The 15,454-nt window shown below is 40.2% G+C and overlaps 1 protein-coding gene across 5 annotated transcripts in view; it reads left to right on the plus strand.

Moving 5' to 3' along the window:
* FMO5 (flavin containing monooxygenase 5) overlaps positions 1 to 15,454 on the plus strand; it is a 76,946-nt gene that overhangs the window by 57,702 nt on the left and 3,790 nt on the right. For 4 of the 5 annotated variants that reach the window (XM_027866703.1, XM_027866704.1, XM_027866706.1 and 1 more), the window contains exons 5-8: positions 2,241 to 2,403; positions 3,626 to 3,768; positions 6,952 to 7,151; positions 10,665 to 11,017. In XM_027866703.1, coding sequence (XP_027722504.1) covers positions 2,241 to 2,403; positions 3,626 to 3,768; positions 6,952 to 7,151; positions 10,665 to 11,017 — 859 coding nt within the window. The remainder of the gene's footprint in view (positions 1 to 2,240; positions 2,404 to 3,625; positions 3,769 to 6,951; positions 7,152 to 10,664; positions 11,018 to 15,454) is intronic. The other variant, XM_027866707.1, reaches the window with a different exon arrangement.

The following is a 15,454-nucleotide window of genomic DNA, read 5'->3' on the forward strand; positions in this document are numbered from 1 at the left end:
GTCTAAAGTCCCAACAGAATAAATGAAAAAAATAGGAATAAACAGGGACTTCTAGAACTCAAACAATATTATAAAGTAGTAATCATCAACATTACTTAATTCAAGTTTAAAAAATAGAAAAGTAGATCAATAGAATAGACTAGGTAGAAATAATGCAAAACAAATTAATTCAGTAGCCCAGGGTTCAATAAATTCAATAACATAAATTATTCAGAGATGGACCTATACTTTAATAAGGCCATTATTTAACTAGGAAAACTGGAAAGTAGTTTGTTTAAAAAAAAAATTTCAGATCAGTATCCTATACTATACACCACAGTCAGTTCTAAATTGGTACAAGACCTAAATATAAAAGAATGTCATTTAAAATAGAGGAGAATAGAAGGACATATCCTTCCCGCTACAACAAAATAGAAAATTATTTTTTAATTATTATTTTTAATTAATTTATTTTTAGTTTTCAACATTCACTTACACAGGATTTTGAGTTCCAGATTTTCTCCCCATCTCATCCCTTCCCCCACCCCAAGATGGCATGCATTCTGAATACCCCTTCTTCTAATCTGCCCTCCCTTCTATCTCCCCCCAATTCTCTTATTCCCTTCCCCTTCTATTTTCTTGTAGGGCAGGATAGATTTCTATACCCCATTGCCTGTATATCTTATTTCCCAGTTGCATGTGAAAACAATTTTCAACATTTGTTTTTAAAACTTTGGGTTCCAAGTTTTCTCCGTCCCTGTCTCTCCACCCACCCTCATTGAGAAGGCAAGCAACTCGATACAGGTTATATATGTGTAGTCATGCAAAACACTTCCGTAGTAGTCATGTTGTGAAAAACTAACTATATTTCCCTTCATCCTATCCCACCTCCCATTTCTTCTATTCTCGCTTTTGACCCTATCCCTCCTCAGAAGCATTTGCTTCTGATTACCCCCTCCCCCCATCTGTTCTCCCCTCTATCATCCCTCTGCTCTCTTATCCCCTTCCCCCCTATTTTCCTGTACAAAATAGAAAATTCTTAAGCAAAAAAGAGAAAGGGGTGGTCCTAAAAGAGAAAATAGATGATTTCTACTACATAAAATTTTTAAAGCTTTTACACAAACAAAATTAATATAGCTGAGGTAGAAAAGAAAACTGATTTGGAGGAGAATCTTTAGATTAGTTATCTTTGATAAAGTTTTAATTTCAAAAACATAAAAGGAATTAATACAAATATATAAGACCAAGAGCTATTCCCCCAATAGATAAATTGTCAAACAGTATATACAGTTTTCAAAAGAAGAATTGCTAACTTTCAACAACTTTATGGAAATATACTCCAAAGTCCTAATAATAAGATAAATACAAGTAACTTAGGTTTTACCCCACAACTAAAAATTTGGCAAAAATAACAAAAAACATAGAAATAGTTAATTTAGAGGAACTGAAGGAAGTCAGGCACACTGAAGCATTGTTGTTGAAGCTTTGAATTGGCCCAACCATTCTGGAAAACAACTTGGAATTATACGGAAAAGGTGATGAAATGGTCCATACCCTTTCATCTAGATATTCGACTGCTAAACATATTCTGCAAGGAGGTCAAAGAAAGAAAAGTCCTATATATGCCAAAATCTTCATGACAACAGTTTTATGATAACATAAAATTAGAAACAAAGTGGATCCTCATCAATTGAGGAATGGCTAAACTAATCATTGTAGATAGATAAAACTGACTTGGAATCATGAATGCTACCAGACATGATCTTTTGATTTTCTTAGTTTTCTCTTTTTAACAAGGAAAAATTCACTGGATAGGAACAGGTTGGGTATATCTGGAAAAGTAATCAATAAATCATTTTAAAATAAAAATAATTTTAGTTTAAAACAATAAATGAGAAAGGAAAGAACGAGGGGCAACCTAGTCTGCTCTTCCTAGAAGCTCATTCTAGTGGATTAGTACTATCAGAATTTACACAACTTTCCTTGTGGAAATTGTCTCATTTTTTCCTTAGAGAAGAAAAACAATCATTAGAGTAAGGTGTGAGACTCTAGTTCTTGGCCTATGATACGGTCCTCTCTGGGAGATAGTTCTCATTGGCAGAGTCCTTTAAAAGTCATTCTCTCCATTCAAGGCTTCCCATTGCACTGGGGATGCCTTTGCTCTCTGAAATAAGGAGTTTAACATTGTGATTGGATATCCATCCCTTCTCAGGATAGAAGTCTAACCACCATTTTACAGCATCTATCCCATTTCTTTCCAGACTACTGTATGCAGTGTGAAGAAGCGACCTGATTTTCCCACTTCAGGCCAGTGGGACATAGTCACTGAATCTAATGGGAAGCAGGAAGTGAATGTCTTTGATGGAGTCATGGTTTGCACTGGCCATCATACCAATGCTTACATGCCCCTGGAGTGCTTTCCTGGTAAGTCAGCCAAGAAGAAAGGACCTTGAGCTTTCCATGTGTGTTACTTGAGCCTTTCAGGTATGGACCTGGGAGGATTGAGGCCAGATTCCACCAAACAGTATTTCCTTTGCCAGTGAGTAGAAATAGGGTTAAGCCAAGAAAGCTGCAATTTACCCTGATTTTCTGTATTTTACCTTACCCTTGCTTTTGTCAAGGATTTAGCTATCAAGTCAACAACAAGGAAGATCAGAAGTCGACCTATATTATCTCACTATTACCTTAACATTCTGGGGAGACAAAAAGTAGTGAGGAGATGTCATAGAGTTGATTTTCCAACTGAGATATTGGGGCTTTGAGATATTATAGGATTGTAGATGTAGAAGGAATCATACTATTGGGTTCAATAAGATGCCCAAGGTTAAATAGTAGGTGGCAGAGCAAGGGATTTAAACCCAGGTCTTCTAACTTGAAACCCAGCTCAACTATAACAAATATTTATGAACATATGTGGCCACAAATGTATGTTTGTAGGAATGTAGAGGAAATTTAGAATTTGTCAGCTATGAAAAAAAAAAGTTTCTATGCCAGAAGAAACTATTGATTGATCCCTCTTTGGCCTCAGGCAAGATGTTTCAGAAGATCTACAGGGAAAGGCATTCAAAAAGGCAAAAGGAATCTAAGGATTAAAGTGAAAGAGATGAGGGAAGAAAAGTTTCCCACAGAAGACAAGTGATAGTAACCTATTTGTGACATAGAAGCTACAGAACTCTGGACTTAAGCTAATGGAAAGCGAAACTAGAAGGAATGTGCAAAAGTTCTATAAGGTAGCTGTGGTATAGATGGGAAGAAAAAAGACGGAGATATATGATAGATGACCTTCTTGAGGAGTTTAGCTACAAACGGGGGGAGAGTTTTTGAGGGTGGGGGAGACACAGGCATGTTTGTGAGCAGCGGAGAAGCAGCTGGTAGACAAAGAAACTTTGAAGAGAGGGGAGAGAGATGAAATGATACAGGAAGCACACTGCTGGAGAACATGAGATCACTTGTGCACATGAGAGGTCTTTCTTGACAAGGAGAAAGGCCACCTCTTCATGTGAAAGGGAACATAGGAGTGGAAGGCATCTGGGTGATGGGAGATGAGGAGAATGGCCAGTGTTCTACACGTAAGAGAACTAATATCAAACAAGCCTTGGATGGTGTTTGCCCTCCTCCATGAAATCAATCTGCTTTTGATTCTCAGGGATAGAGAAATTCAAAGGTCAATACTTCCACAGCCGGGACTATAAAAACCCACAGGGATTTACTGGAAAGCGAGTCATTGTGATTGGCATTGGGAATTCTGGAGGAGATCTTGCTGTGGAGATCAGCCAGACAGCCAAACAGGTTTGAGTCCATTAATCATTTGCTTTGTTTGACCCCAACCCATCATCACACACAAAAAGGGCAAAATCTGTGTTATCAAGTAGTCTAAATCGGCTTAGTCACCTGTGAATGGAGACAGTATCTGGGATCTAGATGACATCAAGTCAGTGATAATATCTTACATTTTATAACAGAGGAAATCCTGAAAAACTATGCAAATCAATGCTTTTAAATACCAGGATGAGTCATTGACTAAAGAATACTTCAAAAGCAGGGAAAAAATATGAGCTTTATAGTTCTTCACACCTCATAATGAGGGCATGTAGCAATGTGAATGTTACAGGTAAATAATGTCTATGAAAAATGAATATTCATTCTAGATATTGACTTTCCATCATAAAATCATACTTTTAAATTATGCACAGGAAAAAACTTGTTTGTTTTTTTTCATCCTGTGGCATAATGCTTTTAAATATAAAAAAGAACAATTTTTTAAAAAGTAATAATCATCTCCTAATTTCTATGTTTTCTAAACCCAGATTTTCATGGATTGGGTTGAAGTAAAGTTTACTAACGTAGGTTTTTAAAAATGGCAGACTGAAGTGAAAAGTTAAGTCAATCATTTATTAAGCGCCTACCATATGTCAAGCACTATGCTAAGCCCAGGGGGAAGTGGGTGGGAGGAATAAAAAAAAAAAAGACAAGAGACAGTCCCTGCTGTCAAGAAGCCCACATTCCAGGGAGGGAAATGACTTGTAAACTATATACAAACAAGACTTATCTGGGATAAATTGGGGGTGACCATCAGACATAAATCACTAGCATTAAAAAGGGGCCAAAAAAGAGTTCCTGTAGAAGGTGGAATTTTATATTTAAGGACTCGAAGGAAGCCAGGAGGTGGAGTGTTTTAGGTGAGGAATGACAAGGAGGCCAGTGTCTTTGACCACAGACGGTAGCAAGGAGAAGCAGTCACTGACAGTCAAAGGCTACAGAGAGGTCAACAAGGATGAGGATTAAGAGAAGACCATTAGATCTGGCAATTAAGAGATGCTTGGTAACTTTGTAAAGAAGTGGTTTCAGTTGAATAATGAGGTCAGAAGACAGACTGCTGAGAGTAAAGAGAGAAGAAAGGAGGTGGAAATATATGAGAGATGACCTTCTTGAGGAGTTTAGTCACAAAAGGGGGGAGGGTTTTTGGAGGGTGGGGGAGACATAGGCATGGTTGTGAGCAGCAGGTAAGCAGCTAGCAGACAAATAGACTTTGAAGAGAGGGGAGACATGAAATGATACAGGAAGCAAACTGCTGGAGAACATGGGATTGCTTGTGCACATGAGAGGTCTTTCTTGACAAGGAAAAAGACCACCTCTTCATGTGAGACAGGAGTGAAAGAGAACATAGGGGTGAAAGGCATCTAAGTGATGGGAGATGAGGAGGCTGGGAGAAGAGGAAGTTCTTGGCAAGTAGCTCCGACTTTTTTCAGCAAAATATGAGACAAGGTTCTCAGATAAGGTTTTGAGTGAGGGAAGGGGAAGCAATGAGAAATCTGAGGAGGGCCATTGTGGTGAGTGAAATAGTGGGTTGATGAGGAAATTCTAAAAGGATTGCCGTGACCCAATTGAGATGATGTAGAAGATCTGTGGTGGGCTTGGTCAGCATGGTTTCATGGTTTTCTCTAGCTTCTTTCAGTAGCATGTGACTAAGAGCAAAATGGATGGGTTGGAGTAGTCCATGACTGGATGTTAACAGAGCAAGTTTAGTGATAAGTTAAAGGGGCAAGGGACTGGAGAGAAGAGCATAGATGGAAGATAGCTTGTGATGGAAGCAAAGGACAGATCCACTCAAAGCGATCTAGAAAAATTTGAGCAGGGAGAGAAAACATTCAAGGAGGGAACAGGGATCATGAAAGGCTTCATGGAGAACACAACATCTGAGCAGAGTTGGGAAGGAAATGAATGTTAATACACAGAGATGAGGAAGGAAGGGGAGGGAGGGCATAAAAGTAGGCAAAGGCATATTGAGTTTGGAGAATGGTCAGTCACCTAGTTTGGCTGGAATGTACAGTACAGGAATGGAAGGAGAGGGAAATTAGAGCAGAGTGGAGCCATGTTATAGAGGACCAGGCTGAGGAGGTTTTATTTTATACAAAAGGCAATAGGGGGCCATTGAAGGTTTTTTAATAGGGGAGTCAATGTCCAGAGCTGAGTGTTAGGAAGATTATTTTGGCAGCCGTTAATAAAGGAGGTATTGGAGAGAGGAGAGAGGGAGGGAGACCAGTGGAAGGTAACAAGGACTGAATTAGAGTAATAGTAATGAGAATACAGTGAGAGATAGAATAAGAATACAGAGAGAGGCAGAATGACAAAGGGCACACACCACCTAACTAATTTCCTGAGGTGCTACTAGAAATTTGATTTTTCCATCAATCAATCAACAAGTATTTCTTGACATCTGCTTTGTGCAAGGCACTGTACTGGGCTCTATGGAGAACATAAAGAAGTCTAAGACACAGTCTGCTCTCAAGGACCTTCAGTCTAGTTGAGAAAATAAAATATGAATACATTTGTACAAAAGATAATCATTCAAAAGATGTATATGTATAGCTTATTTCAGATTGTGTGCAGTCTTGGCGATAGAGGTAGAGAGGGAGGGAGAGAAAAATTTAAAACTCAAAAGCTTATGGAAGTAATTGTTGATAAATAAAAAATAAATTAATAAAGTTAAAAAAAGATAATCATTCAAAAGAGAAATATAAGAGATGTTATAATAAAATGCATAATCAATTCCCAAATGAGTAATAAAGAATATAAATGCTTTGGGAGTTATTCAGAAGGAGAAGTCACTAAGGGCTACAGTGGTCTGGGAAGACATAATAGAGACTTTCCTCCATGTTGAGTTGGATCTTACTAGGGATTGCATAGGCAGAGAAAAGTGAGGAGAAGATTCTAAGCGGGGGAGATAGGATGAGTAAAATCAAGGGGGTGGAGTTTGTGATGGGAGAACATTGAGTTGACCACTGTGGCTGAATTGGAAAGTTTGGAAAAATAAGTAGCTAAAAATTAGGATTGATGGATAGGTTGGAGGTGGACTGTTGGAGTGTCTTGAATATCAAACAAAGGAGTCTGAATTTTATCCAGTAGGCAGTTGGAAGTCACTGAATACCTTTGAGCAAGGACTTGATAAAACTAGCGTTCTCTTTTCCCCAGGTCTTCCTCAGCACTAGGAGAGGTGCATGGATACTAAATCGTGTGGGAGATAATGGATATCCTTTTGATGTTGTCTTCAATTCCCGATTTAGAAACTTAATTGCACAGTTCTTAAGCCTATCTGCAAAGAATTCATTTATGGAAAAAAAGATGAACACAAGATTTGACCATGAAATGTATGGCCTGAAGCCTATGCACAGGTATGTTCCTAGCCAGTCAAGCAGGAGATAGGAGCTGAGTGAATGGAATGAAAGCTGAGTGAGTGAAATAAAAAGGCATTCCCAGACTATCTGTGCTGCCTAGTTAATAAGTAAAGAGTGGACCAGGAAGGTTATAAGTAAACAAGGACCAGCTTCTCAATGGCCTCTTCCACAGAGGTATAATATAGTACCCCAGAAGCTGTGGTATAGAGTCCAGTGGGTCCATTATCTCCTTATTTCTAGACACTCTATTTCAGTTCATGCAGCCCCAAATCAATCACATTAGGTGCATGTGTGTGTGGGGTGTGGGGGGGTAGATGTGGGTGTGGGTGTGTATTTTGTTAGCTCAATTGACTCACAATCCATGAGAACCCTTAGGATTTTTCCACAGTAAACTGCTTTGTAATCACATCTTCCCAACACTGCACATTTTACAGTTGATTTTTTTGAGTCTGAGTCAAATAATATCAGCCTGCCCTCCAGGTAGATCCCATAAACCATCTCCAATACCAACTACTTACTCTTATATAATGTTTTAAAATTTGCAAATCGCTTTCCTCACATTGACCCTGTTAGAAAGGTAATGCAAATATTATTATCCCCATTTATAGATAAGAAAATTAAAAGATTAAGTGATTTGCCCTAATCACACAGCTGGTAGGTGTCTGAGGTGATATTCAAACCCAGGTTGGTCCTGCACTTTATCTATTGTGTCTCTTAAGAAAGACTGTTTCTTTTCCAGTCTTCCTCTTAATTTCCCCCCTTTTGTCTTCAGGTTCTAGGCTACCTAAGGACTCCAGTAACTTCATCTTTTCTACCATGAAGCCCTAATTTATGCCATACTGGTATATTCTTTTTTTTTTCCAGCCAAAGACAAGGCTTATTAGAATATCCGCCATATTGGTCAGACTCTTAAGGAATCTGAACATTACTGAGCTTTTGGCTAATTATAAGAATCTGAGCAGTGGCTAGATTTTAAGAATCTGAGCACTTTAATGGAGACAAGATAGACCTTATATACAGAAAGACTGTGGGAGGGATCTAGGAGTGGCCAAGTAGTTTGGGGTGACTGGAGGAGGGGTCTAAGGAAGATGTGGATGGCAGTGGCCAGTAAACTGTGGTGAACATAAGGCCTGGGACCTACGCCACGTGGTAAAGGGAGAATGGAGCCTAGCTAGGATTAAGGGTGAGAAGTGGCTGAGGGCCATGGGGAGGTAAAACAATGGAGGGCTAGGCTAGGTTAAGGGTAGATTGAGTGTAGCCACAATGAAAGGCCAGTTGATGGGATTATAGCCTCAGGCAAATGCCAGAGATTTGGCATGTGGCAAAATCCAGGGTTTTTCCTTTTTGAGGTCCAGATCCCATCCTCATCATTCTCCCCTCAAACAAATGGAACCCAAATTCTTTTGGGGTAAGGGGCAAAGGTCTTGGTTTCTGAAACTGCTTCCTGCTGGCAAGAGGCATAGAGCTATCCTTGCCTCAAGGGGGTCCCAAAGAGGAGGTTGACTGGAACCCAGCACAGGCTGCATCCAGGGAACAATGGGGGGACATTGGCCGGTACCCACTGTTTGCTACCAACTGTAGGTGAGTGGCCTGTAGTCTGGAAGACACAAATCTGGCAAAAAAGACTGCAGGGCCCAGATATGACAGGATAAAACATCCTTAGCTCTGTTTGGATTCAGATAATTCAGTTTTCCAACTATGCAGTATCAAATCCACCTCATAGCCAGACTTAGGAATAGCCAGGTGGGTAACATTCCTTTTCAAAGGAATATAATGGGGAAACTGAGCCAGGAGGATACCATTTTAGACTGAGGCTAAAATTGTCCTCTCAGCTTTTCCCCGATTCTGATTTCCCACCAGTATCACATTCTCTGAGTAGCTTGTGGCATTTCTCTCAGATGGTGGATTATTGATTATCGATGGATTATGATCCATCAGACAACTCAAAATAAAATCCTATGAGCTTTTACCTCAAACAGCAAGTTTTACTAATTACAACTTAGGAAAAACTTTTCCAGGATTTACATCTCAAATTTAAATTTGTCTTGGTGTAAAAAGCCAATTGTTAGAGATTATTTCTATATACTTGCAAATTCTCAGCAAGACAAAACCCAAACAAGCTTTTTGGCAAGTTTACACATTAAAACAATAACCAACAATAGCGGTAACCAAAATATGAAAAGTTGATTGACATAACTGATAAAAAAAAGTTCACCAATTTGAAACTTGAAAAAAATCCATTACCAGTCAGGTGACTTCAGTTTTGTTAAATGCATTTCCAAATTAGTTTACACAGAGAATCAACATCTCATCATTAACAGTTAAAACTACAACTTTAAAAGAGGGTGCTTACCCAAGTTCAGAGGTCAGGTTCTTTACCTTGAGCAGGATGTGCTGAACTTGGGTGATGCTTCCAGGCAAAGGTTGCCCCAGGGCCCAGGACCATTGCCAGTGGGGCCCATGCTGTAGCTGCTGCCCCTCCCCCCTTCTTCCTTTCCCAGGTGGGGGAAGGCAAAATTAAAGGTGAGGGGGAAAGGATGAAAATCTCTTCTCCTATGAGAGGGGGTAACAGATACCCTCTTGACTCAAGGGAGGGGAATGACCAGGTTGTATAGAGGTGTTTAAAACTCCTTAATGATCAATCACAAAACTTCCAGAATCTGCTGAGATGTTTTTAGCTGGTTCTAACTTTTCCCTGTAACTTCCATGAAGGAGGATCCAGGGGTTTAGAGGGAAGGGAGTAAGTAAACCTCAGGGAACCAAAAAGCACCTGCAGTTTTCCCAATTCTCTAGTACTCGAGAGAATCGACAGAATTGGGCATACGCTTTGGGATAGGGTGTCCATCCTTGTCCTTTATGCTGTGGAAGGTGTATCCAGGTCCATGGCCTCAAACTGAACAGTGGACCAAAAGCTGAGAGGGTCAGGCTGAGTGTGAGACAGCCTTGTAACTGTCTGCCTGGAAAGCACCTCCAAGCTTTCCTAGGTGCTTGGAGAGCAACCCCAACTGCAGGGCAAGAAAGAAGGGGGGAAGGCTTATATACCTTCCAGTCTTGGCTAGAAAAGAACTTGGGGTTAGGCAGCTTCCCCACCAAAATATTGAGGTTTAAAGAGTTTAGGGGTGCCTGGACCCCAAAATCATGACACATGGGTCTTGCCTGAATGAATTTGACCCAAACCTTCTTTCAGCCAAAGACAAGGTTTATTAGAACATCCACCATATTGGCCAGAATCTGAACATTACTGAGCTATTGGCTAGATTTTAAGAATCTGAGTATTTGGCTAGATTATAAGAACCTGAGCCCATACTGGTATATTCTTACTAGAGAGACAACAGAATAGCACCCACTGTTTTCATGTCCATTGAGAAGCACTAGAATATTGCTGAAACCCCCTCAACTCAAGCAAAATCTCATCTACTTGGTACTAAATAATCTTTCTCTCTCATGTTCATTCTTTTTTTTTTTCTCCTTCCTTTCTCTTCCTTCACTCTTCTTGTCACCTCCACACAGAGCTCTGAGCCAGCACCCAACAGTCAATGATGACCTTCCCAATAGAATTATTTCTGGTCTAGTGAAAATCAAGGGAAATGTAAAGGAATTCACAGAGACAGCCGCCATCTTTGAAGATGGCTCAAGAGAGGATAACATTGATGCCGTTATCTTTGCTACGGGCTATAGCTTTGACTTCCCCTTCCTTGAAGACTCTCTCAGAGCTGTCAAGAATAAGATTTCCCTGTATAAGAAGGTATTCCCTCCTAACCTGGAGAAACCAACACTTGCTATTATTGGCCTGGTCCAACCACTTGGAGCCATCATGCCCATTTCAGAACTCCAAGGCCGCTGGGCCACACAGGTATTTAAGGGTAAGTGATAATAGGCTTATGGAAGGAATCTTATTATACTGATTTCAGGTACAATAACTTGGAGAAACAGCAAGAAATTGTTTGAATTTAATTCTATTTCAGACTGTCCTTACAAGCAGCTAGAAGGTATATAATTATTTACTGCTTAGCTCAGTAGTTCTTACTCTTTTTTTACCTGGAGGCCATTAAGCAAAGACCAGATGACCATGGGACCCCTTGCCTTCTCAGAATAATGTTTTTAAATGCATATGAAAAAACACATGGTGTTACAAAGGAAGGCAATTATAATGAAATACTGTTATCAAGACTTTTTTTTTTAAGTTCATCAACTCCAGGGTAATAATGACCTGACTTAGGTGGTTACATCTCACAACATTCTTACAAAGCAAATCTGTATTATTTAACCAATGTTACAAGTATATAAAAGCAAAGTAGAGGCTTGCTACAAATACAGAGTGAAACCTGGTTGAGTCAGGAACAAAACTCCGAAGAATTTAGAACTCCAGTCTTTAATTTTTCCTCTTTCTCTCACTTCTCTTTTGTTATAATTTTGTTGCTGTTGTTCAGTCATTTCAGTCATGTTCAACTTTTCATGAGCCCATTTGGCAAAGATATGAGTGGTTTGCCATTTCCTTCTCTAGCTCATTTTACAAATGAGGAAACTGAGGCAAACAGGGTGAAATAACTTGCCCAGGGTCACAAAACTAATAAGTGTCTGAGGCTAGATTTGAACTCACGAAGATGCGTCATCCTGACTCTAGGACCCATACTCTATCCGCTGTACTACCTACCTGCACGTTTGTCATTGTTGGTATCATCACAATGATCGTTATCATTGTATCAGCCATGGTTCCTTAAGTCATTTATTGAGAAAATGATTTTGCATCCTTTGTTAAAAATAGGTGATAGCAAAATGTTATTAGCATGAAGACCACGTCTCATCATGGCATGAAAGTAGACCAGGGTTCGAACACAAAGGCTTTGCTAGAGAGAGCCTAAGCTGGGGTAAGGTCTATGATGCTAGAATCCTTTTTGTATAGGGCCTAGAGACTATGTGGTTTTCCAAGAACCAACCTAGCTAACTTCACAAAACCTCATCACCTACAGATTTCCTACAAGGTGTTGAATTGTTCTACCACAGTGATCCCTAATTGGAGTTGGAACAGGTGTTGGCAGAAATATTTAAGAAAAGTCTCCTTCTCCTCCTCCTCCCATCCCCCATGAGACTGTTCATGGTAGCACACAAAAAAGCAGTAGCAGACAGTAGGAAAGAAGTGGGACATTTCCAAGATTCCAGTTATTCCCCTACATCTGTCAGCAGCGGAATCATATGATGGATCATTTCCCCACTAATGGCACAGACCTGAAAGCCCAATTTCGTGTCGGACAGTCTACTTTTTCAAATGAGTTGATGTGAGAGAAGAGCATTGTGTTAGAAGAGGGGTCCTTAACCTGTGCTTCATGGACTGCAGTTAGATTTCAGGGGGGTCTGTGAACTTGGATGGGGGAAAAATCGTACTGTTATTTTCACTAACCTCTAACTAAAATTTAACATTTCCTTCAGTTATTTAAAAACATTATTATGAAAAGAGGTCTGGCTTTACCAGACTTTGAAAGACAAAAGCAGGCTAAGAACAGCTGGGTTAGAACAATCCGGATTTCAAATAGATTGTTGGCTTGATTGTCTAGAACCTTTCCTCTGAGATAAACCAATTGTTGATAGGATTAGGGAAACTGTCTAAACGTACAGGAAGGGGTCCACACTTGAGGTTAAACTGGTAGAGAATAGGCCAAGGGAATATGTCCTGAAAATGCCAGTGAATCAATGAACAAGTAAAACTGTGATACTCTCTACACTCTGAAAAGAAATTTTCATGGGAGTGCTTCCCACAGAGTTTCAGCCTTACTCGGTGGTCAGCCATTCACCTTGGGAGGGTGGGGAAGCTGATTAGTGGCCACACCACATAGCAATCTGGACAATAAAAATAAAAGTGAAAGGGCAAATTAGAGAGATAAGGCCTCACTCCCTGGGAAGCTGCTTGGCTTGGTCCAAAGATCAGACTGAAAGTTCTGCCATGACTGAATTCTGGCTGTGCTCCTGGCTTGTTGCCAGCAACCCACAAGCATTCTGCCCCAGACATTCTCTGGCTGTGTGACCTTGGGTGGGTCTTGAATTCATTGGTCTCAGTTTCCTCACTTACAAAACAGGAACATGATTTTACTGCCTTTTCAACAGGAAAGCATTTAGGAAACTGCAAAACACTGTAAAGGTAGCCTAGTGCTCCTACTTGACCAAGGGCCCAAGGCCATCCTTGTTCAACAAATGTGCAGACACCACAGTACTTATGATTTGTTGTTTTGAATCTACTTGTTTAGAATATTTAATTAAAAATATAATGGACAAACCTGTCAAATTCATATATATAATATACACATACATATGTATGTATACATATATGTATATATGTATGTGTATATGTGTATATGTATATATACATATTATATATAATTTATATTTATATATGTATCTATAGTTTATATATATATATATTTAGGTGCCATTGGAAATAAAAGCGGAGTTCAGATGGAGTGTGTTTGGGGTTAGGATTGGGGGAGGGAGGCTTTTAGGTTCCATTGCTACTTAATAAACCCTAAATGGAGCATCCTCAGACTTCTGTGTTGCTTTCCTGGGTCAGAATGAAAGCTCGTTGGGAATAGGAATTGTTTCATTCCTTGTATCCCCAGAGGCTAGATGGAGGCCTGGCACACAGCAGGCGCTTAACAAAGGCTTGTGGTTGATAGAGTCATAAAACTAGCACTCCTCCTCACATACTGTGAGAAATTCATAACCACACAGAGTGGAGCATTGTGTGTCATAAATGTTCTCAAGCAGTCAACTCCTAAGGGGTAAAATCTATGCGGTAGGTTACCAAGAAATGTGGGTTCAAAGCTGCAGTGCTTAAGGCTGTTTCCTTTAGAATTCTCTTGGCCTTTTTCTCACCTTGACACCTTGGTATCTGGGACTTCCATCTCTAAAGTGTGTGTCCGTGAGGGGTCTTTTGGCCTTTCACCTGAAAGATATTTTAGAAGGTGAGCCTTCTGGGTCTCCTGAGGATTTAGGCTTAGACTGTGGTTTTACATAACTGTGCTCCTTTCCTCACTGATGTTAAAGCCCCATTGTTATTAGGTAGACTCCTGTAAGGGAGCTGGTTTTGCTTCTTTGCATTTCTTCTTGAAACCAAATATGATAGTTCATATTTATAGAGTATTTTACTTTATTTTACTGGGGGGGCAGGAGGAAGACAATCAGGGTTAAGTGACTTGTACAGGGTCACACAGCTAGTAAGTGTCTGAGGTGGGATTTGAACTCAGGTCCCCTTGACTCCAGGGTCAGTGCTGTATCCACTGCACCAGCTAGCTGCCCACATTTAAGGGTGATGGCGGGCTCTGCTCACCACACTATGTCATCTCCAGTCCATGTGACCTTTCCTAAATTGAAAGGGGGAGGATGGCTTGGGAGAGCCAGCAGAGTGAGGAGGAGAGAGGTAGGGAGAGAATGTGGAAGTTGGGATTTCTTCAGCAGATTTCTGCTCAACATAAGAAAAAACTCAGTCTGCCCAAAAGTCAAGACCATCTGGAGGCCATTAAGCAGAGACCAGATGACCACTCGTCCAGCTATGTTATAGAAAGGATTCCTGCTTAAGTATAGGTTTGAACTAGGTGAAGAGGAAGCAAAGAAAGAAATAAGCATTTATATAGTGCATGCTGTGTGCCAGGCACTGTGCTAAGTGCCTTACAGTTATCTCACTTGATCCTCTCAAGAACTTTGGGAAGTAGGTGCTAATACTATCCTTATTTTACACATGAGAAAAATTGAGGCAAACAGAGGTTAAGTGACTTGTCCAGGGTCATGAAGCTAGTAAGTGTCTGAGGCCGGATTTGAACTCAGGTCTCCCTGACTCCAGACCCAGCACTCTATTCACCGTGCCCCTAGTTACCAAAGGACCAGGTGACCTCTCAGGGTTCTTTCGGGGATCAACCCATTGAGGAGAGTATTATTGTGGTACCTGAAAGAAAAACTTTTGAGACAGTCATTGGGGAACAAATATGACATGGCTCTGAGTACAAACTCTACTCAGTTTTCCTGTCCAACTTCTATCATATAGAAAAACAACAAAAAATCAAAGGAAACACTCACTGTACTCTGACTGACTTCACTAACTGGGAACACTAATAATTAGCATTGATGCAGTGCTTTAAGGTTTGCAAAGCAGTTTGCAAATATCATCTCATTTAAACCTCACAATGACCCTTGGAGGTAGGCGCTATTGTTATTTTCATTTTACAGATGAGGAAACCGAGGCTGGAGGAGGGGGAAGGTCACAGAACGTATCCGAGGCAGGTCCTCCTCACTTCCAATATTCCATGCACAGTGCC

This window comes from Vombatus ursinus, unplaced genomic scaffold (genome assembly GCF_900497805.2).
Source record: "Vombatus ursinus unplaced genomic scaffold, bare-nosed wombat genome assembly UNPS02014782.1, whole genome shotgun sequence".
Taxonomy (NCBI): domain Eukaryota; kingdom Metazoa; phylum Chordata; class Mammalia; order Diprotodontia; family Vombatidae; genus Vombatus; species Vombatus ursinus.